Source organism: Saccostrea echinata, unplaced genomic scaffold (assembly GCF_033153115.1).
Source record: "Saccostrea echinata isolate AGI-Se365-2 ecotype Australia unplaced genomic scaffold, CSIRO_AGI_Sech_v1 ptg000029l, whole genome shotgun sequence".
NCBI lineage: Eukaryota > Metazoa > Mollusca > Bivalvia > Ostreida > Ostreidae > Saccostrea > Saccostrea echinata.
In genome coordinates, this window is record NW_026889778.1 from 8,131,233 (window position 1) to 8,155,347 (window position 24,115).

The 24,115-nt window shown below is 33.2% G+C and overlaps 2 protein-coding genes across 2 annotated transcripts; one reads left to right on the plus strand and one right to left on the minus strand.

Annotated features, from left to right (window-relative positions):
- On the minus strand, window positions 1-11,014 carry LOC133194924 (V-type proton ATPase subunit S1-like). Its single transcript, XM_061330822.1, has 10 exons — window positions 10,971-11,014; window positions 10,659-10,769; window positions 8,560-8,686; window positions 8,120-8,197; window positions 7,324-7,543; window positions 6,752-6,837; window positions 6,099-6,331; window positions 5,785-5,832; window positions 3,050-3,245; window positions 1-418 (listed from the first exon to the last, which is right to left on the minus strand). The coding sequence occupies exons 1-10, from the start codon at window positions 11,012-11,014 to the stop codon at window positions 209-211; spliced, it is 1,353 nt and encodes a 450-aa protein (XP_061186806.1). The 3' UTR covers window positions 1-208.
- On the plus strand, window positions 10,935-20,726 carry LOC133195548 (small ribosomal subunit protein uS12). Its single transcript, XM_061331423.1, has 4 exons — window positions 10,935-11,019; window positions 13,326-13,482; window positions 15,039-15,159; window positions 20,545-20,726. Exons 1-4 carry the CDS (start codon window positions 11,016-11,018, stop codon window positions 20,689-20,691), a joined length of 429 nt encoding a protein of 142 aa, XP_061187407.1. The 5' UTR covers window positions 10,935-11,015; the 3' UTR covers window positions 20,692-20,726.
- Window positions 20,727-24,115: the final 3,389 nt, after the last annotated feature.

The following is a 24,115-nucleotide window of genomic DNA, read 5'->3' on the forward strand; positions in this document are numbered from 1 at the left end:
TTTAAAAAAATTACCCTATTATAATTTAACAAATTCTTTACACAGTTTCATGTAATAATAACAAAAATAATAAAAAAAAATTTTACTGTCATTTTTAATTTATAAAAAGTCAGATAAAACCTTCTTCAGAGACATATTCATACAGCTTAATCTAACTTTTAAGGAATGATAAGTAACAAAAATATAAAAACAAATGTGAATTAGTTCTCTATTCATTGACATTGACAGTGATAGTTTTGCCCTTGGGGTCATCAAATCTATCCTGGGTGGTGACTGAGGTCAACATGGTAAAACCATGGAGGAGAATGAGGAGGACCACTGCCATGGAAACAATTCCCATCCAGATCACCTCAGTGAAGAAGGGGATGCAGTCCCAGCCATCCGAGAACTGGTAATTCATAACGCCAAATGGCTGCAGCTGTAAACATTATAATAATGTACATATAATATAAAAGAAGCCAGCAGAGAACTGGTAATTCACAACGTCAAAGGGCTGCAGCTCTAAACATTATAATAATGTACATATAATATAAGACAGCAGAGAGCTGGTAATTCACAATGTCAAAGGGCTGCAGCTCTAAACATTATAATAATGTACATGTACGGTAATATAAAAGAAGACACCAGAGAACGGGTAAATCATAATGTCAAAAAGCTGTAAACATTAAAATAATGTAATATTGATTGAAGAGATGCCCAGGGATTTATCAGCCTATTTTGGGAAACGCCATTTTTTGAGAATTTGGAAAAATTTATCGGCAATTTGATGAAATTGGGAAAAATAAAAAATCTTGCTTACATCATGTATTCAGGTGTAATTCATTTAACATTTCAGCATGAACTCTAAGTTGGGCAACTAAACAGACAATTAAATCTGATCCAACTTCATCAAACAAGATAACTTATAAATAATAGACTAACATAACTAAACTTGACTCCAATAAGTATAAAGTATCTATACAAATATTAGTAGTACATGTGTGTATGAAATTCCAATTTAGGTCATTAGAATCTGTTTCTGGAGATTATAAACCTCCTGCAAAATATTATACTAATTAAGTACACCTTTTCTCAGAGTCCCCATTTAATATGTTAAAATGCATTGAAAATATGTTTTCTATCTGAAATAATGCCTACAGTTCTTAACATTCACTCAGAGATCAATTGAGTATGTGGAAATAACTTAATAAATCTATATTATTACGCAATATCACCATTTTCAGAAAAACGGAGGAAATTCGGATTAAAAGTCGGCGATGTTTAAGGAGTTTTTTAAACATGTTTTATGACTGTACCTTTGATAATTTAGTTAAACATAGGAAAATTACAGGCAATCTGACAATTTTACTTGGTGTTTTTCCAAGATAATTAAATATAAAAGCATTGTTCACCAATTGGGAAAAAATACTGCCAAATTGGGAAAAAATTTAACTCATTTTCAATTGGGAATTGGGCCGAATTTCGGCCCCTGAGAAGGTACTGATAAATCCCTGATGCCAGAAACGAAAAAAGGAGACTGGAACAAAACCTTTCCAGCAATGTAAAAGACAATTGTCACATGATAAAAATAATAACTGATGTCTGGAACACAACACCAGCTATGTCATGTAATTTACATTTTCCAAGGATACTTCTTTGTTTGGATATTTATTTTGATTCTAGTTGTAGCGTGTCATTTTATTGGATAGAAAATTTATATCATTAAATAAGAGTTTGCATGCATCAATTCATCTCTGTCACGAACTCACAATGGCTTGCATCAAAAATGGATCAATTTGCATGACGTTGCATTTGAATTTTGTATATTTGAGGTCACATTTTAAGGGTAAACGTCTTCATTTTTTTTTTTACACTTACTCAAAAAGTTCAAGTTTTTGGAATACAAACCAATGAAGATTGATTTTCATGAGTGATTTTTTTCTAAATGAACCTTTAACTCGGCATATGTGAATTTGTTTAAAAAATTAAAAATTGAAACTTTTCACACTACGTGGGTTAAGTAATATCTACCTTTTAAATTTCCTTCAAAATACCTTCTTTGTGCTACGAGAAGATAATAACATACTTAACCAGGTCGAGGAAACTATTTTCTGTGACATCAGAATAAATTTACATGCTAAATGAGGCACCAACGTGACTGACAAACCGACCAATCGGCTAAATGAGTTGCATTATGGGTTACACCAAAAAATACTACATGTACATTTCGAGAAGGCCAGTGTTTCAAATCGCTCTCGGAAAGATGATGCATTTATCCAAGCATTTTACACACTAAATACAATATGTACATATCATTATCTACGAATTCCATGCTCACATTTACATACAAATGTAATACAATGGTAAAATTTGGGTTTTCTACACTCCATTGTATAAGTCAGTTTGTTGACAACTGCCTGGCAGCTCTATCAGTGAATATGAATTTCACTTGACTATTCCCTGGTCCAAATCAATCAACTCTGAGGTGTACTCACATGTTGTCATTGTTTACTACGATACATGTATATATGCTACTCAATCCACGTTCTATGATTGATGTACATGAGAATTAATACTGTGTAAAATAAATGCCATGCAGCAATAAACTTAGGTTTTTTTTAATAAATGCATTAACTTTTAATTTCTAGTAAACAAATAACAAAGCGACAACGAATAACACCAGTAGCATGGCAAATTTATGAATATCAAGTTATAAAAACTAGATTCTGATTTACTTGTGAAGACTATGAGCGGTATTTCAACGTAACACGGAAATTGACTTTGTTTGTTAATGTGAGCATGGGAAATCTTAATGAGTACCTACTCTTTGTATTTATCACAAAAACATTAAAAATAATTATTAGTTGACTTTCCCACAGTCTGACCCACATGTTTGTAGTAAAATATATGCTTTTCGGCTCATTCATTGGATTGGACGATTGTTCGCTGTAAGCACCGCTGTGCGCAATGACAACAATATCCATATAAGGTAGATTCCCCGACCTGTTAAATGACTAATTTAAAATACAGCTCCCTGTCAAAACCCACCTTAAACATCCTACTTTCTCACCTGGAATCCATCAAAGGAAACCGTGATGTTGGCCCCCGTGCTGTTGCCTGCTTTTCCTAAGCTGGAGCAGTGATAGGAGAATCCCTTTGGAGCAGACACACTGTCTAAGGAGAAGTCATTGGTTTGGCCCTTCACAGTCAGACTGGCCTCTACTACACTCCAGTAGCCTGACACATTACCTACTGCCATGTGCATGCTGTAATGTACAAAATGAGGTCAAGTACAAATTACAAAGAAAGTCAAATAACATTGTACAAAACATGGAAGTGTACAAAATACAAAGCAAGCCAAACCTCTTAATGGTAAAAAGATGATATAGTTTATCTTTTAAGCACAATGAAAACCTGTATAATCAACACAGGTGTAATTAGTTTCACTAAGAATTTTAACCTGCACTCAATTCCCATTTTACTGATTCCCTTATGTACTGTATAATCATGATAATCCGACACCCTGTTTGTTCTGCCAAAAAATTTGTTTCCCAGGGAATGTCGGATGAGACAGGTTTCACTGTATCTATGTAGAGGGTTTCCTCATTCACAAAAATTAATAGTCATGCATGATTTCATACTGACAATCACAAAAAAGTTGTTGCTAATACATGTATATGTAGTAGACTAATAATGTAGTAATAATAATCAGGATCCGGTTGCATGAACGTTAGTTAAATTAACTCAGGGTTCTCACTAGGATTTTGCTAACTTGAGTCCCAGGACTCAAGATTTCTGAGAAGGTTGCGACCCAGCTAAATATGTTGAGTCCTAACTGAATTATTGCAGTATCCTTCCATCCAAACATCAAAATAAAATCTTTATTATTTCAACAGTTTGTTTACGCAATATTACATATTCAAAAATGTAAACTTGGAATACATGTACATCCAAGCCATATTCTAAAATACATGCGTAATCAACTGCCATAAAAATAAACTGGGTGTTTATAAAGCTAAAATTAACTGTTGCATAATCAATTAGTACCCTATGGTTGACTGTATAGAATCACAGGTGTCATGTGCAATGAGGTGTAACTAATCCTGTCGGTCGTCTGCACTGGGTGAAATTCATGAGATAATCAAGCCGCATTGTGTATACAAGCGGTAATTATGGTTTCTAGATAAAGCTCAAGATTCAAAAGTGTTTTTAAAAAGAAGCTGCAGTGTGTAACTTACAGGTATCGGAGTTTGGCATGCGACACTATTATGAATAAACATGAAATATCTTATATTCAATCCCTGTTTTTAAAAAAAATAGAAATTGGTACAAGAAAAGTTGTTTCTTGGATAAACTTTATGATTGCTACAAGAAGGTTTCGAATAAATATTTCTTTGACAAATCCTAACATCTAAAATTTCCGGTTTTCAAAAGCACCCGAATTTTCTTGCTGACGAGGACGCGTCCACTCATGAGTCTGCGGATGCATCGTTTTTAAGAACCTTGCGTCCCAAATAAATTGCTGCGTCTAGGACGCAGATTCTTGCGTTAATGAGAACCCTGATTAACTTCCAGTTAGTGTAGTAACTAGCTGTTAAATTTTGAATGACGAGTTACGTAACTGTCAGTTAAAAATTTGTTGTTCGAAAGTCTATTAAAAATAAATTAGCTAACTCACATTAAATTGATGTCTTATAGTTAACTTTCTGTTAAAATCGTTCTACACGCACATTTCCCTTAAATATGGTAAAATATTTCTGACGTCATAATCAAAATGATGTCAATTCATATATGCTAAGGTTATTTACTTTAAATATTAATTTCTTATATTGGTAAAATATATTAAATATATTATTAAAGATAATTACTTCAAATATGAATTCTTATGTTGAAAGATAGTCATTTTACATGCATATAAACAATGCAATTACAAAGTATGTATTCAGTATTAAGTTCTAACATGAGGCATTGATTTTTGGGAGGGAAATTGAAAATAATAAAAAAAAAAATCTCTTAAAAAGTGGGAGAGGAACAACACCACCACCACCCCCCTCCCCATTTTACGTGCCTTAAGTTTGAATTGAACGATTAACCTTCATTTCAGAAACTTGTCTGAGGTTAAGATTTTTTTAAAATGATGATCATTTTGATAAAATATAATGACATTTTTGTATGCATAATCGGATAAAAAAAAGCACCTACATCTTCACTCATATGGAATGATTTCGTCTTGTTGTTCTTTGCAGATAATATCTCAACATATATCCGCAATGTATACATGTATAATACAATCTTGCCTAAATCGAAATCGGGATTAAATTTGCATGTTGCTCAAGTCAGACATTTCTATTATCTCTGTATAAGTTCTTCCTTCCATGCAAACAAGTTTTGAAATGACAACATGTCCACGATCTTGATTTTAATGTTTAATTAAATATTTAATGTACCTAGGTAACCTCAGTCAAATCTGTTAGTTAAATCAGAAACTTAATTAGGCTTTAACTGTTAGTTAACTTTTGTGCAACCGGTTTAACTAACTGTTAAATTTAACTAACGTTCGTGCAACCGGATCCAGGCAATAATCACTGCTACATAACAATGCTATTTTGATTCTTTAAGAAAATGTGAAATGCATGTTTACATCTTATATCTTTGCCTTCAGTTTAAGAAATATATACAAATGACCTGTATCTAAATAAATGCTATATTGAATAATTTTGTCATTCTTCCTAGAAAGTATCCAAAAAATTGTTAAATAAAAGCAAATTTACTAATATATATCTTAAAGACTCAGTTAAAATTTACCTTAAAGTCATTCGGTCATCTGTATCAGCCTTGAAACCAAAATTCAAGCTATAAAATAAACACAAATGCAATAATTTTTATTATTACTCACACAGTCTATTGATTTCCAGTCAGACTTTCGGAAAAAAAAAAATTGACTTATTTTACTGCAAAAATTCAATTTGAAAAAAAAAAAAAAATAATAATCAGATGTTTACGTTTTTTTTTTTTTAAATAAAAATGCACATGTATATTCAAAAGATATATATATTCAAAAGAAAAAAGGAGTTACTTGCTTAAAGATTTGAAAACTGAGAATGTTTACTAAATCTTACTTGGCTGTATTGTTGGAACAGGATATACTGACTGAAGTCTTATTAACATTATCTGTTTTGTTACTGATATAAGTTTTATTCTGGAACACCACGGTGATGGATCGCATATACATCAGCAGACATGTAGAGTTAATTAGCGTTCCGTTTGCAATGTTTACAACATCAGATTGAACATTAGATACTTCCTGTGTACTCAGAAGTTTTCTCTTAGTTTCTGCACCACTACTTTCGGCCTGTAAAAAAAAAAAAATTCTCATCATTACATATTCTTTGACATGAATGAATGAATGATTAAAATTGTATCGCTTCGATTTTTTTTTTTTCAAATTGTCAAAAATTTAATTTTAATTCTGTTTCTCTTTTTCTTTTCCCTTTTTTTTTTTTTGGGTAAAATAAGAAACATATGATTAATCATCACTCTCTCCCTATGATGCAAAAGAAAAAAATTCAATAAATATTACAGTTTTTTTCCAACAGCAACATCTGAATTACAAACACAGAAAGACGAAACGTACTTAACTTTTCATATTTGGCAAAGTTACATAAACAGAGGTTAAATTCATAGCATGTTTCATTTTTTTTAAAAGTGCTCAGCTAATATTCTGACAACAATATTCTGTATTGTAAATATGATTTCTTCTATAAACACTTACAGCTTGTGAGGTCCTGGCTGTATAGAGAGCCGTATACTTAACATCACGCTTTGTCAGGTGTCTAATCACTTTAGCTATGGCTTCATCTGGAAGGAGAATTCTATCATGAGATGCATGTATCAAATACTGAGGCTACAGCGCTATCCTTGTCGAGTTTGAAAATTAAAGACCCTGGAGATATATTAACAAAGCGTAGATTAAACTTTGGGAGATAACAGACTTAACCAATAATCTGCTAAAAAATGTAATGGAAAACAATGACTTAGTAAACATTGTGCATGATTGTTAAGTTTTGTAAGTTCACATATCTTGATTCTAAAACAAATGTAGATTTAAGTTATTTAGAAATGGGTTTTTCCTGCAAAAAATCATAAATTCTGATTACTTAAGAGAATATGACCTTGACCATGAATGTATTTTCTCCAAAAATTAAAGATGTAAAAGTTTTACTTAAATGTATATTAATTTATAGTCCGTGCTCTCTATTATGTGTGTCTGGTTTTTCTTTACCATAGACCTTTTAAATTAGTTCTGCAGCTGCTAAACTATGTGCTGAAAGCCAGTAAGTATACCATTCTTCTTGAAGCCCTCTGCTTCAGTGGGACTGTCAGATACTGAGTTCAAGGTCACAATGATCAAATTAGGAACAGCCGTGTCAAGGCCAATCTTGGTGATGTCTTGACCCTTCACTTGGTGAACTTTTCCTTTGAATTTCTTGATTGTTTCATCAACAGCGAGACCAGGGAGATGAACGGATGGGAGACTTACTGAAGATAGGTCGTCCATGAACCCCTATAAAATGCAAAATTTAAAAAAATAAATGAAAAATCGTAATATTAGTTATCGATCATGATCAAGACATATGCCTACTTTACACTTTTGTTGCTTTGATTTGTCAGGTACAGTTTTACTCAAAGATATTTTTCAATCATTTCTATTACAATTGAACTTTGTTATCTAGACACCCATATCGTTAATATCATGGATATGTCGAAAAAATTTGGAAGTCCCTACCACTTATTCTATAAGAATTTTACTCTTAATATCTCAAATACTCTGGCCTTAAGACCACAAACTGAGAACAGACTTAAGTCAAAACTTTGATTATGAATTTCTTGGGTTTTGTTTGACATATGAGTTTTAAAAATTGCAGGACTGTATAATGTTCAAATATAAACAAGTGATGATAATTTTGTTAGATTATGAAAATTATTTCAAAAATTCTATCAATTTAAAATTTTGACTTAAGACTGTTCTCAGTTTAAGGTCTTTGGGCCTGACATCACAATTTTTTCCCCCAGTCTCAATGATGTTTGAGATAACAAGGTTTGAGTGTATTAGACTGTGGTAACTTTTGATTAATAATACCTTGATGTTCTTGAAGACCCCACCATCACTCTCTGGGTTGTAAACATCGGCATGCTGGGTGAAGTCCTGCAGACTTAGCTATCAAAAAAAGTCAAAAGGAGGATTACAGTGATGCCTTCCCATCTAAGTTATTCAATAAAAAAAAAATTGGAGGTGTGAGTTAAAACAGGCTTTTAACAGTATCATATCAAAGACTTTCAATTTTAATTTCATGAAATCATCCTTTCCACTATGAACTGTTAGACTTTTTTCAGTAAGCCCAAATTACAGAGTATTGATGTTCATGATTGTCCAGTCACTGGATTTAGGCAATTCAATGAACCTTGATGTCTTAAATATAAATTTACATAGATAAACTCACTTTTTTTCTAGGTTTAGAAATAATATAAAAGGACTTACTCAAAAATAGTTATACATGTACTACAAGCTGTAAAAATTACCTTGTCCTGCATAAAAACAACAAGGTTGCCATCTTTTCCAGTTGTCAGTGGCTTCAAGTATTGCTGTGTAAAATCTGTGGACAGGACAGTTTTTCCTGCATTGCTCTGTGGTAAGTCAGCAAAAGATCTGTTAGAATGAAGAAAATATATTTACATCTTTAACCTTTAACAGGATAAATAAGTAACATAAGTACTAGGAAGTAAAACATTTCCATCTCAAAGTTTGTTTTTTATACATTTTAATATAATCACTTCCCAACTCAACACAGGGTTAAAAATTTAGTCTAGACATATTCCCTTAGTGTGACCACAAATACATGTATATTTTAGTGAGAGTGTTACATTATTCAGGGTTCTCCATCATTTCAAATTTAACTGTGGCGCAAGAGTTACACAAAGTACCAATACTAGCAGTCATTTTGCGACCGAATTCGCAAAAGAACCACGAAAAAAAATAGAGAAACACACAACCCTATGAATCAATGGTTTAATACACAAATGGCATTAATTATTTAGCAAATTGATTTCTAAATTTAATAATACCGTAATAACAATTAACATAGTGTAAAACAAAAATTTGGATGTTTCCATAATATATTTGTATACTATGAAAAAGACCCCCCTCCCAATATATACGTACAAATATTAGCTAGCTTATAGAATTTGAAAATAATAGAACCAGTCATAAAAAGTTTAAAACATTAAACCCTTATTTAAAAAAAAAAATAAATGTGTTTACAAAAGGTAAATTAGATATCTACAGTGTTCATTAATTGACAGAGGAAGTTTGGTAGGTTACACAACCACATTTACATCTATTCTAGATATATTAGCAATTATTGGTCTGAAGATGAAGTATCTTAAAACTCATGAATTGAAAAACAGTTAAGCAGTTTAGAGTCATAAATTTATATTTTGATGGATCTATTGTTAACTTTTCAACATTACAAAAATACTAGTACATGATTATGATACACATACGTTGTTTGATTTGCAGTGCCAATGCAATTTTAGAGACCTAGGTATCTGTAGAACTACTGAGGCATGAATTAATTGATTTTAAAATTTCATTTTTAATTATTGTGAAGTGTGAAAAAATGGCTAGTCTCATTTATCTGTCCAGTGAGGTCTAAAAGATAATTGATTGTGCAAGCCAAACAAAGTGCCCTAATTAGAGTAAATTAACGGTTTAGCATTAGAAACTGAAAAAAAGGTACATAATTTGGAGGTTCATTTAATCTATAAATTTATATATTTATCATACTAACGATGACGATCCCACTGTGGCGCTAATATTTTAACTGTGGCGGAACTATGGCGCTGATTTTTTAACTGTGGCACTAAGGAATTTAACTGTGGCCGGGCCGCCACGTTAAACGGCCCATGGAGAACCCTGTTATTTGCTCACAAACGTTATTGATAAATATTTGGAATCTTTGTAATTTGCATTCCAGGTTTGTCATTTCTCGTTTGAGGTGCTTAATAGTATTACTAATCAGTAATCAAAAGCCTGAAAGGCTTCAATGGCGTCGAACATGAAAAGCAATTTTAAAAGCTCTTTCTGAATTTGATATCAAATTTTAACTTTTTTACTATTTTAACTATTTTTTTTTTTTTGCGGATGCATCATAATACTGAAACCTTTTGGTGTAAACTTCTGGTGGTGATTTTGATACTACGCTAGCTAGATGACGTTCGAACTCTGCTCACTCGAGACCATAAAAATCTGACACACAAAGGTGTTGGAATGTGAATGATTGTTAGTGATTTTTAAATCCAATTTATTTTAATTTTTATATCTTTATGGAACTGGGTCTGAATTTTAGTCTAAATTGCAATATTTTGGGAGGAGGCTCTTAGTTTGATCATGATGGGTGAGTTGCATATGAATTAAGAGTGGCTGTGATGTGTCACCAGTGATAAGATGCATTTTTCTAAATTTCATAATCAAAATATATTTATATCATAAATTCCTGCGTTTCCAAGACGCATGGGGTGGGTCACATAGATATTTTCGAACGAAAACATCTGAAAAATTAAAATATTAGAAAGATCTTAAGTAAATCTTTAAGAGAGTAGTTCATTAACACCATTATTACCTGGAAGAAGACCACAATAAAACTGGTACTTTAGTGGAAAATGCAAAGGAGAAACACCCCAAAATTATCAATGTTCTTCCTATGGCCTCCATGATTTGGCAAATATCACGTGATTTAAAATCATGTGATTGAGCTATAATTTCTGAGCCAAAAAGAGGGACTATATAAATTCCGGTAATCTTGTATTATACAAAAATCGTATGTTTTCAAAGTTTTTATGACGAAACAATATACTTTATGTTTTTAGATAACGCTTTTAAAAAATAAAATAAAATAAAATTGTTGTCACCTGCACTTCTCGTGATTGTTTACTCTCGCGATAACTCCCGAGATCTTCCTTTTCCTTTAGTCGCCATTATGGGTATGTTGTGTTTTGCACGTGGTTAACATTTTGTTGCATTTTCGGCATTAAATTTAAAAGATATTCATTATGTTTTAAATAAAAACCAGTGTTATAAGACAGATTTATAATTTTTATCTGCGACTAAGCGTTACAAAGTCCCTGTCTAGAGTAAGAACACACTGGGTGCATTTTTATTGCATGGCATGTGAGGAAAGTGTGCAATTTCTGCCGTTTCCTGAGATTTGGATACAAAGTACTTCAGATGTCAACTCTTCCTGGCACGACAATAATTCAAATCTCGGAAGAAGGAAGACTTGAGATTTTGGACGCTTAAGTTTAAAGTGTTTTGATCTTGAATTATCTAATAGAATTAAACAGGTTAATAAACAGTCTAGACGAACTCCAAAAACAGCGTTTCCGGAAGTAAGAAATTGAGACTGAAAAAGACTCCGAAAATCGAGTCCGCGCATGCGCACACACACAAAAAATGGCGATTTTTCGGCAAAAATGATGGGTCTACAAAAACTGTCCGTGCAAAGTTTTGGAAAGTATGGCAAATATATCAGTACTCAGAAATGCTAAATAAAAGACTTCGGAAGAGATCGTATTTGTCAGATTTTTGATTTTATTTGCAATAAAGGAGATATTTACTTTCAAAGTTAAAGTTTCAAGTCAGATCAATTACAGAGAAAATGATACGTTTTGAGAAGTAAATATGCATAATAAAAGGGATATATATGCAAAATGGGACAATATATATTGTAACTGTTAAAAACTTGACTGAATTTTACACATAAATTAGCATTCTGGTTTTTTATTTGTGTACGACATCTGAATTGAACGCGTAAGTTTTTACCATCGTCATTTACCGATATACGAACATATATTATTATGAAAACATTTTTAAAACTATTATCTATCAATATGAAGACTTTAAAAACCACTCTTCTGGATATATTAAGGGCACAACATGTCTTCTAAAAATGAACCCGTTAATATCTCTGCTCCGTGGTGAAAAATGCGCATTTTCTGATTAAAATGAATACAAGTTGCGTGTCTTCAAAAACAAATAAAATTAAGCACCTTTATTGTAGGAACGACATAAAATTTAAATCAAGGAGACAATAAATTAAATAAGAAAATATTTCTTACCGGCAGTATTAAATTCGATGTCGTATATCCAATTCACTATTATGCAAGAGTTTGAAGCAATAAATAAGTCAATTTTCACAAAATAATTTAATAAATGCAATTATCCATTCAACAAAAAATAAAATAAAGTAATAATGCACTAAATCCACAATTATGCAGCCGTATATTTGGAGAAAGCGAACGACAATCCATCGTTTGTTTACATCGGACGCCATTTTGCCGCAATGCATGATGGAGCCAAAGACTTCGTTTTCGGAGTTCACGCTGTTTTTGGAGTTCGTCTAGACTGATAAAGCAGTGTTTATGAAGTTATTTCCCCCAAAATGTTTTTTTGTAAGAAATAGACAAAAAATCGCAAGTATTTGATTATTGATATATATTATGGATTAGCTATGAAATAAGCAGACACACACTCAATAAAACACTCAGATGATATCCATTTATTCTTCTTTTCAGCAAAATAAACAAACACATATGCAGAAAGTAGTCATTTACCAATTTCTTACCATTTAGTTAACTAAATTGATAGACTTTGTAAATGTCCGATTATAATCGATAATTTAGTTAGTTACAGTAACCCGATCATCGATTATGAAATTCTTACCGATTCCCGATCATCGATTATGAAATTCTTACTGATTCCCAACACTAGCGTTTATTCTAACCTCACTTCTTATTAGTTCACGCTTTAAAGAATAATCAACAAGTATTCATTGTTTTATGTATTAATGCTCCTTGTTTTTATGTCATGCTTTCAAGTTATCAAAAATGTAAGATACTAGCATGACAACGCTGTCAACAACATGCCACCCGCAATATTAGTATATATTACCACTGATCTTTACTTTCAATTTAAGAGGAAGTAAAACTTTTAGTTAACTTGTACAACATACATTTCATATGAAAAGAATTAGAATGTAATTGTGATCTGTTCCTCAGCAGTTGAATTGTGAATTTTTAGTTTCAAAATTGGGAAAAATTAACTTTTTTTTGGCATTGGGAATGGTACCATTTATCAGCACCAGTTATATTATAAGGAAAAAAAGTAGGCTGGATAAAATAGCTAAATCAAGCTATTCTGAATAGCGTAATAAAGCTATATAGCTTAATCAAGAGATTGTGATGGACCTGCATACATGCAAGATATTAAGTTGGCATTCTCTACTTGGCAGGTAAACCCAGGGGTTTAAGAACCGCCAGAAAATTGGTGAACCACAGACGTGACCAGAAATGGCACGATAATGACTACAAAAAGGCCCATTTACCCTCAAGATGGGTCAAGCCCTTCCAGGGATCTTCCCACGCCAAGGGAATTGTCTTAGAAAAAGTGTGAGTATGATCATGTGGAGGGTTTCCTAGATCACTTGACTCTCATAAATAGCAATATGTCATGTGTGGTCACAGGCTTGTGTTGATCTTTTTGTTTTATTTTTGTACTGATGAAAAGAAATCACCTATCTGTTAAATTATATAGAATATATGCACAGGCGTTTCTTTCATGCAGTATGCTAATTTTCTACTATTCAGTAGTAGAAAACTAGTGTGCTGTATGAAAATACTTATTCACTCAAAGTCCATGAAATCAGAAGTCTCATGTCTCACTTGCCCAAATATTACATGGGTATAAACAAAAAAAAAAATACCGATTTAATAAAAGAGGAATGATGATATGTAATATAATCTAATTTTAATAATGGATGATCCAAAGTTTTTGACTTTCCTAAATTACTATATGAGGGAGAACCAGGGTCATCAACTTATTTCATTACGAAACACTTTTAAAAAAAATTATCCAACACGTCCAAATTACATTTATCTGAAGGCAACCTAAAATTTTACACTTGGTGTCCTAAATCTCAGAATGACCAGTTAAAATAGGTTGCCATTTGATACTTTGACCTGAAGTCTACTTTGAGCCCTGTTGTACAAATTTTCCAAGAGTCTTGTGTAACAGAGGTTTATTTAAGAGCATAGTGGTAATGAAAATTTGGATGGAGAAAGATATTTAGACTCAAGGGTAGATTTCTATAAATATAAACACCGCAGATTCAGAAATTTCTACTGTATAGAAGGAGGAAGGAATGTAGTAATTTGGGCCATGTAAACTATCATATATCCCAACATTTCAGTATTTAAAGCACCTGCTAGTAGTTCAGGGGTCCAAGGTTTGATAGTGGGACAGTGGGTTCAGTTGTAAATTTTCTCCTCTCCTGTAAAACAAGGACTTTCCCATAGGAAATTGCATGTAAACTTCAGGGCTTGACATTAATACTTGTCTGCTTGTCTGGTACCAATGAAAATTTTTCATGGACAAGTGAATATTGCATGGCACTTTTCTGATTGGATATGTGATTTTTTATTTGAAGGATATGTTTTTAAAAAAGTTGAAAATGTAAAACAATTTAGAACATATAAATATTAGCTGATGTTACTATTTTTAAAGCATAACTAGCACTGGTCAGTTTTGTTTCATAATTTGCAATGTATGTAAAAAAAAAAATATCATGTAACAGACTTTGTGAATATATAAGAGTATTTTAATTTACAATATTTTTCAAGTTGTCAATTACTTCTTTATTGAAAAATTCCTGACAAATAAAAATTATATTTGGCCAAGAAAATTTCAAATTTCATACTCATCAACTAGAAAAGTATGAAAAACCATTAATGTAGAGCCGTGGACTTCTTACAAAACCTTAAAATGTCAACAATGATAAGGTATAGTACTGAAATATAAAGGTCCCTGGTTATACTAGATATGTTTTATTTCTTCATGTTTGGATATTATACATTTGCCTGATCTCTATATTAGACTCATTTGAAAGGTGTAAATGCTTGATTGCCATCAGTTTTAAATCATTAAATGTTATGGTTTCTTTTTCAAGTGGAGTTGAAGCCAAACAGCCAAACTCTGCTATTAGGAAATGTGTCAGAGTTCAACTTATTAAGAACGGAAAGAAAATCACAGCTTTTGTGCCGAATGACGGTTGTCTTAATTACGTGGAGGTAAAATATGTTTTAGTACAATTTTAGTTTCACATAATAGATAAAGATTCTACTCTTTTTCCACAAAATTTTGTCAAGCTTTGATGGTTTGGTCAGCATACTTATATGAGTAATATCTCCTGATTCTAAATACAGTTACAGGGATTTATCAGTACCTTCTTAGGGGCTGAAATTCGGCCCCATTCCCAATTGAAAATAAGTTCAATTTTTCCCAGTTTGGCAGTATTTTTTCCCAATTGGTGAACAGTGCTTTTATATTTAATTAACTTGGAAAAACACTGGGTAATATTGTCAGACTGTCTGTAATTTCCTCTATTTAACTCATTTAGCAAAGCCAGAGTCATAACATGTTTTAAAAACACTGTAAAACATTGCCGATTTTTAATCCGAATTTCCTCCGTTTTTCTGAAAATGGTGATATTGTGTGATAACAAGGACCAACCTAGGGGGCGACTGAGGCGAAATAGTCGCTTTTGAGCTCCAAACTTCGCCGTAGATTATCACAAAAGCGAAGTTTAAGTCGCCCTAGAAATTTTAACCCCCCTTTTTTCTTTTATTCATTAAAATATATCAAGAACATCTGGTAAAATCGCCATGGTCTTTAAGAAAAATTTATGGTGTTTTAACCGTTGAAGTAAGATGAATCACAGCAGGGCACTTGCATCTGTTTCACTGCTACTGACCATTAAGCGAGTACTCTGTCGGAACACCTCTAGAATTTACCCTTAAAAGTATGAAAAAGTCTGTAAGTAGAATTTATACATAACAGAGACGAAAACCACCTGGCCAGCTATCGATATGATGTCAAAGTTGTTGAAGAAGATTTTTAGACCTTTCATTGTCTAAAGATTACACTCATGCCATAAATACAGTCGTATATCATGTATATTCTTGTCAAAATGTACCGTAAACTATACACATGTCAACATCCAAGGCGTGAAATCGCTAGATCGGCAGTATGAAGTACACATAATAAATTGATATATTTATTGTCCTTTGTTTTAATTTACAAATATATATGAACTGAAAATGAAAACACCTTATTGTATAAACGAGCACTGGAGAAAATTGAACATAAAAGAATAAATGTCGTTACAAGCGTGGCTGACCGGCGGATCGCCGAAACCTGGAAGTAAGCGAAAGTTACAAGATGAAAATGCAATCGAATCTCCTAGAAAGAAGTTTGCCAAAGAAATTACACAAAATGCATTTGAATGGTATGAATTGGATTCTGAAAAAAGTGGCACTGTACTTTGTGTAGAGCTGCAGGTATGGACAATCCATACGCACGAGGCCATGAAAAACCAGCGAAAACAACAAACCATATGCGACATGCATCCTGTAAGTTTTTTGTTTTATTTATTTATTTTTTGTTTGTTAGTTTTAGATTTATTTGTTTGCATGAAATAATTTTCGTTTGAGTACTTTCTGAGGGATAAACCTTAAAAGTTTATTTTTTGTAGTTAGTGTCTGCACTTAAAATAGTTTTTATCTGAATAATTGTTATCAATATTTTTTTTTCATACAGTAACTTTATAATTTTTAGCAAGTTTTCAGTTGAATACTTTGGGAAAAAATTAAGCTCACAGTAAAAACAAAATTAATAAAAATGACATTTCAACAATTTTATTTCAGCTCAGCTCCATTTGACTGCCATAACAAAGTCTAAACTGGCCAAACAGCAACCACTGCAGAAGCTACTAGCCAGTAAACTTGACAAAGATGAGCAAGTCATCACCCACTACATTAAATGTGCTTATTTCCTTGCTAAGAGAGAGCTACCTAAGGAAGAATTTCCACACATCATTAGTTTAATGGGTGAAATGGGGTGCCAAACACTGAAAGAAGAAAATTCTTACACCAGTTCCAAAAGTGTTGGAGAATTTCAGAGTGCATGTGCAAAAGTTATATCACTCGATCTAGTTGAAAATATAACAAACTCTGGAGTTTTTTCTATAACACTGGATGAAAGCACAGACCGCGGAAATCAAAAGCGTCTTTTACTCTATGCTCACTACCTGCAGGAGAGACAACTTGAAACACGGTTTCTCTGCAATATAGAAATTTCTACACCCAAGGCAGATGCAGAGACCATAGTTAATCATGTGATTACAGAGCTGAGAGTTAAAGGCCTAGATGTGTCAAAACTTGTTGGTGTTGGAACTGATGGAGCCAGTGTCATGACAGGAAGGAAAAATGGAGTAATTGTAAGGCTTAAAGAATACAGCCCAGCTTTAGTAGGGATTCATTGTGCTGCACACCGATGTGCCCTTGCTGCCTCACAAGCATCAAAATGTATTCCTCAACTGAAAAAATACTCAGATACAGTGGCAAACATTTTCTTTTATTTCAGTGGATCTGCACTACGATCAAATAAGCTTAGAGAAATCCAAATGCTGCTTAACCTTCCTACACTGAAATTTGCTCAAATTCACTCTTAATCCGAGATTCCTCTGACTCTAACCCCTGCTTTTATATTTTGACATGTGCAGGGGAGAGTCAGAGCGGAGGCCATATTGAAAAGTGGGATTTCAGCGACACCAGCTGGTGTCGCGACTCTGCCTACCTTTTACAACTTTATTTCGCGGATCTAACTTCCGAGACGCGAGAACTCAGTAAAGGGATGATTCTTCTACAACTTATTCATCACTAATATGATGCTATCGCCAATTAAACGGCCCTATCACCGCCAAATGAAGCATCACTTGAATTAGGTCGCCTCCTCACCATTCGATTTCTTTGCGCATGATGTCAGCACACAAATGCACATGTCAAAATATAAAAGCAGGGGTTAGAGTCAGAGGAATCTCGGATTAATTCACTCTGTGAGATGGTTTAGTCTTCAGAAATCAGTTGAAATTCTCTATAGGACTTACCCTGCCCTTCTTATAGCCCTAGAGCATGAAGGAACTACCAACCCAGCTGCAAGGGGGATTCATGCAGAAGTTTCCCAGTACAATTTTATTGCAGTTACTCATATGCTGATGGACATTTTGCCTTTCCTGGGTAGATTGAGCCGTATTTTCCAAACCAAGGACTTGGACCTGAGTAAACTTAGACCAATAGTGGAAAGTACCTGTGAAGCTCTACTCGATTTCAAAGAGGCTCAAGGAATTTATGTAGATAAACTGGAGGAATTTATTACTATAGATGGGGATAATGTTACGTACAATCGACCTGACCGTGAAAGCAAAAAATCAGTTGTTCAAGAGGCCATTGATACCAATATTGATGGGTTTGATGGATTTGAGAGCTCTGATGAAGAAATTGAGGCAGGACATGATGGAGTTCAAGTCAGATTCTTTTCTCAGCAGAAAAACATTCTCAGATCTATCTTGCCACAATATGTCGACAACATAGTAAAAAATTTGAAAGATAGATTTCAAGAAAGTGGGTTAATAGAAAAAATGCAAGTGTTACAACCTCTACACATCACTTCAGCTCACAAAAAAGGAGAGTTAGCAAAATTTGGAAATGAGAGTGTAGCTGTTTTAGCTGAACATTTTGCTATCCAAGGAATAGAAACAGAACAAGTGCCTATGGAATACAAACAGTACAAAAGACTTGTCATAGGCTCTTTCTCAACGTCTTCCTTGAGTGAAGTTTGTGAGAAACTTGGTTCAGAATATGAGGATATCCTGCCAAACATCATCAAACTTGTTCAATGTTGCACACTGTTGCCAGTGAACAGTGCTACCTGTGAGAGGGGGTTTTCCACCCAAAATCGCATCAAATCAAGATTAAGAACAAACTTGAATAATAACTCAGTGAATGACTTAATGAGGATTTCAGAGGATGGTCCATCAATTGAAAACTTTGACTTTGCAAAGGCCCTGAAAATCTGGAAAGATGAGAAAAAGAGAAAACTTTTTCAGTCTTAAATTTTTGAACTGATGTGTACATATGTAAATACTGAACTTATTTTGTACAAGTTGACAGCCTTTTAGATTGATTATGTGAAAATGTATTTTCATGCTATGAATTAATAGCTTTTAATATAAAAAAATATTAAATACATTGTTTAAAGATCTACATTTTCTGTCTCTTTAAATAATCTTAGAATGATGGAATACTACAAAGAAATCAATGTTTTAATATATATTAAAATTTAATTAAATAATTCAATAATTAATGCGCATTGCGCGCGCTGAGAAGTCTCCCTAAAATTTGAAACTTCTCCCTAAATTTCACTGAGGGAGAAGTGAAGTCTCCCTAAATTTTTGGTCTAGGTTGGTCCCTGGTGATAATGTGGATTTATTAAACTTATTTCCACCTACTCAATTGATTTACGAGTGAATGGTAAGATCTGTTGGCATTTTTTCAGATAGAAAAATATATTTTCAACGCATTTTACATATTAAATTGGAACTTAGTTTTTTTTTTTTTTTTTTTTTTGCAGGAGGTTTATATATATATATATAATCTCCAGAAACAGATTCTAATGACCTGAATTGGAATTTTCATACACACATGTACTACCCTAAGTTGTATATTAAATACTTTTAGTTTATACTCATTGAAATCATATTTAGTTTTATTAGTCTGTTATTCATAACTGATCTTGTATGAAGTTGGATCATAACATTTAATTGTGTGTTTGGTTGCGCAGATTAGAGTTCATGCTGAAATGTTAAATGAATTACGTCTGAATACATGATGTAAGCAAGATTTTTTATTTTCCCAATTTCATCGAATAGCCGATAATTTTTTCTCAATTCCCCAAAAATGGCATTTCCCAAAATAGGCTGATAAATCCCAGAGTTAGTATATTGATGCATGTAAAGGTATGGTCGGGTTAGTTAGAATAATCTAACTGTGTCTCGGGTCAAGCCCTCACCACAGTTAGAATACGTCCCATATACTTGCAATGTAGCAAATCGGAGTGAATCCACTCCGAAATGATTTTGAAGAATACAAAAGGAGTTGCACTGAAAATAACTACCAAATTAATCATAACAAACCTTTTTTAGATTGTATATGCCTTTTAACCTAAAAAATAATCCATATAAATCCGAAAATTCAATTCATTTTCTCATCGTTTTTTCCTTGCTTCAAATTTAACGCCATGTTGACATTCGGAACTCTCAGGATTGTTCATAGAAAATGCACAGAGTACGAGTTATCACCCTTGTTTATTTTGCAACATTGCCAATACACGGAACGAATGTTCTATCGTTAAACCGGGTCCGTAGGACAATATCATTTTAACGATAGAACGTTCTATCTAGGTCGGGTATGCCATCAAAAGACATATAATTTATATATACATAGACTAAAAGTATGAGGAAAAATTATGAATACATTTTATAGGATAATTGTATATATATAATAAACTATTTATTATGCACAGCTTTGGAGCTATTCAGTGATGATTTATTGTTACAGGAAAACGATGAAGTTTTGGTGGCTGGATTTGGTAGAAAAGGTCACGCCGTCGGAGATATTCCCGGAGTCCGATTCAAGATCGTAAAAGTGGCTAATGTATCGCTGCTTGCTCTGTTCAAGGGGAAGAAAGAAAGACCAAGGTCATGAAATGTAATTAATGTAATAAAGACTTTCGAGGGAAATGTTGTTTTGTTTGTTGAGAAAAGGAAGGATTTTGCACAGTTTAGATAAAATTAAGCTGTAAAATTTGTTCAAGGAATGTTTTTGATCTAAGACATCCACATATGAATTACTTATAGAGGTTTCTCTATTTCTTTAAAATCTATAAGGCCTGCAATTCCTGACATTTTGATCTATCCTGTAAGTAGAAATCTGGAACAAATTATGAAACATTTTCAAGGCAAAATAACTGATTAAAAAAAAGAAGAACTGTTTATGAAAGTTCATTTATATACATATATTTGAAAAGAAGCCCGATTTAAACTTAAGAGATTTGCTGGCCAATATTGCACATGGGACTAAAATGGCAATAGCAGACTTGATTTTATAGTAGAATGGTGCATCTTTGTTTAGTGATTTAGATCAGAATCACAAAGTCCAGGGTGCATGTGTACCTACCGGTAATTGTTATTGGGAGAATTGACCTTGAGCCACAGAGAATGCTGAGAAAATATTGACAAGATGTGTTTGTGAAATACTGATACCCCATAGGGTAGGTCATGGCTAAGGTTAAAGTTTTTCAAAAGTAGGTCAAGGTAATGAGGTCAAAATTGTTTGGTAAAGAAAGATGTTGCAAAGAATACACATGCAATAAGAAAGCCATAGTAAAAGCTCAAAACATGGCCAAGGCATAAGGTTTTTGCAGATAGAGCAAAAACTATATACTAGTACCCCAAAACTGATTATGGGGGCATAGAAAAAAGAATTACTTGTATGGACTTAAAACCAGATTAATATAAAACAAATTGAGTATTCAGTGCCAATTGAATTGAAGTTGCTAATTAGGTAGATTTTTGTCTATTTGACCAAGTTTTGCTGAACTTTTTTTCTTTTACCTGTTTCCTGCACAAGATACAATTTTGAAGTACATGTAATATAAATGTATAAAAACAAAACAAAAACTAAATACCATTTCTTTTGATCAAACATTTGTGGTTTTTGGTACACAAACTTACCTTATCCATGTTATCATGTTATTTGATTTTGTGAAAAATTATAAAAGTTACAATTAACATCTTTCTCAAATATATAGTTTTCAAGATTTGCTAAAATCATTCATTGCAATTAATTTAAACAAGGGTGCAAAACTTTTAGGAAATTTGCCAGGTAGATTTTTCTATGGTAATTACAGCTAAACTTCGGCATGCCGAACATATATCGAATAATACATCGAAGTAAGAAATACGGTGGTCCAGACCAAGCTCTCTATTACATGTATATACATGTACATTTTTAATAGATTAAAAGTACTACATGAACTTCGAATATCTTGAACACGAAAATCTCCAATTGGACTATCTGCATTTATTTCAGGCCTTTGGAATTAAACAAATGTTTTTCAGCTGCACGTTATAAATTAAAAGAACAAGTGATTGGTCAGACGTTATTGGGGGGGGGGGGGGCAAAAACGTTAGTCATTTGTTGGGGACATCGTTTGTGTCTAAAAATTGTCCAATATACTGATATATACAAGCTATATTAGTAGCTTCCGAAAAGATGATTTGTTCGCAAAAATTTGAATGAATAATATTTTTAACAGACCAGTAAGAAGTTTTCAAGAAGGATGGGATCCTCCCCAAAAATAGATAACTCCCCCCCCCCCCCCCGAAAAAAAAAAAACTATTCGAAAATCCTATTTCGGAGGGTGGGGTGAACCTTTAACTTTTTTTGGTACTTGTTTTTTTTCAAATGCAGGAATTTGCCATGTGCATGTTTGACCTTATAATAGCAACAAAAAAGGGCGGTGGGTAAGGTGGGAACGGGAGTGGAGCCAGCATCTACATGAAAAAAGTATATATTAAAATTATGACATAAGATTATACTTCTAAAAATTCGGCCCCCTTCCCGCTTTCTACGGGCCTATTAAATTCACGAAAGCTATACAAATAGAGGAAATTCAAATATTGCACGTGGCAAATATAATAGCTTTACTAACTGTTTAACAGTGATGATAAATTAACTCTAATTAGTTTGGCTAAATTTTGTAAAATTGTAATGTCTATATTTCACTCCTCATGATATTCTTTCCACCACCGCCAAAATTACATTGTATACATTTATGTTAATGTTTTGTTCATTTTTTACCTTTTTGTTATTGATTTATATGTTGCTTGTACTTTTATGCCTCATGTGAGGTCCTAAAGTGAAATGAAATGTTTCAATTAATGTTTCAAAAATGTTTCAATGGCATTGTTTTTGATAGTGGGGGCCTGGGGGGGGGATAAATTTTAACTTACCTGAAGAAAAAAAAACAGCAAACTTACAAAAACAAAACAAGAGTAAAAAGTAATGTTTGGAAAAAATGGGGGCAAACACTGAACCCTTTGCTTCTCCTTCTCCTGATACTATGTGCCTGTACAACACATCCCATGGCCATAGGAACTGGGGGGGGGGGGGGGTGCCCCAAATGATTTTGCCGATATATAGAGTACTATAGAAAACATAGCTTCTATAGAAAACATAGCTACAATATGCTTGTGCCCACTCAATAATAACGTCTGATGACCCGGCCTATTTTTTTTTTATTTTAATTGCTTGTCAGGGAATTTTTGATAGTTGATAGTGCCCCTAACTGAAAATGTATGGTTGTACCCCCTATCTGAAATTGCTTCCTATGCACCTTCAGGGACGTAGCATCGTTTTTGAAAGTGGGGGGGGGGGGGGGGGCGCAGCCAGAGAAAAAAAAATTCAACTTACCTGAAAAAACCTTGACGAAAAAAAAGGAAAATTGTCCGAACTCGAAAATCCTCAGTATTTCGTGGGAGGGGGGTTAGGTTCCAACTTCTTTCAGTACCAATAGAATAAAATATTTATTCAACCAATTTGGGCCCACAGTGGAGCATAAAGATGAACAATGTCCGAAATCATAGTCCTAAATAACAATAAACAGAACAAAACAAACAATTGTATATTCCAAATACCAAATTTTATTCACACTAAGTACTACAGAACCCTTATTTTACTATTCTACAACAAAAAGTGGGGGGTGGGTGGACGGCCTTTCAATTAACATTTCAAATAGTAAAAAAGTCTTTGGAAAAAGTGGGGGAGGGGAGCCCCCCCCCTCCCCCCCCCCCCCCCCCCGTTACTACGTGCCTGACCACAGGCCTTTGGATGGCTTAAATTCGACTTTAAAAATTGGGGTGTATAAATAAAATATTTTATTTTTTTAACAACTTAATTTTTTTTTAAGCGATCTAAGGGCCTGTGGCCTGACCTGCGCCCATGGACCTGCTTGCGCCCTCGAAGTAATCAATTCAATTCAATTCAATTCAATTTATTGATTCACCAAACATGTTGGCATACAACCATGTTACAAACAAAATGAAAATATACAGTGTGTTTTCAGATT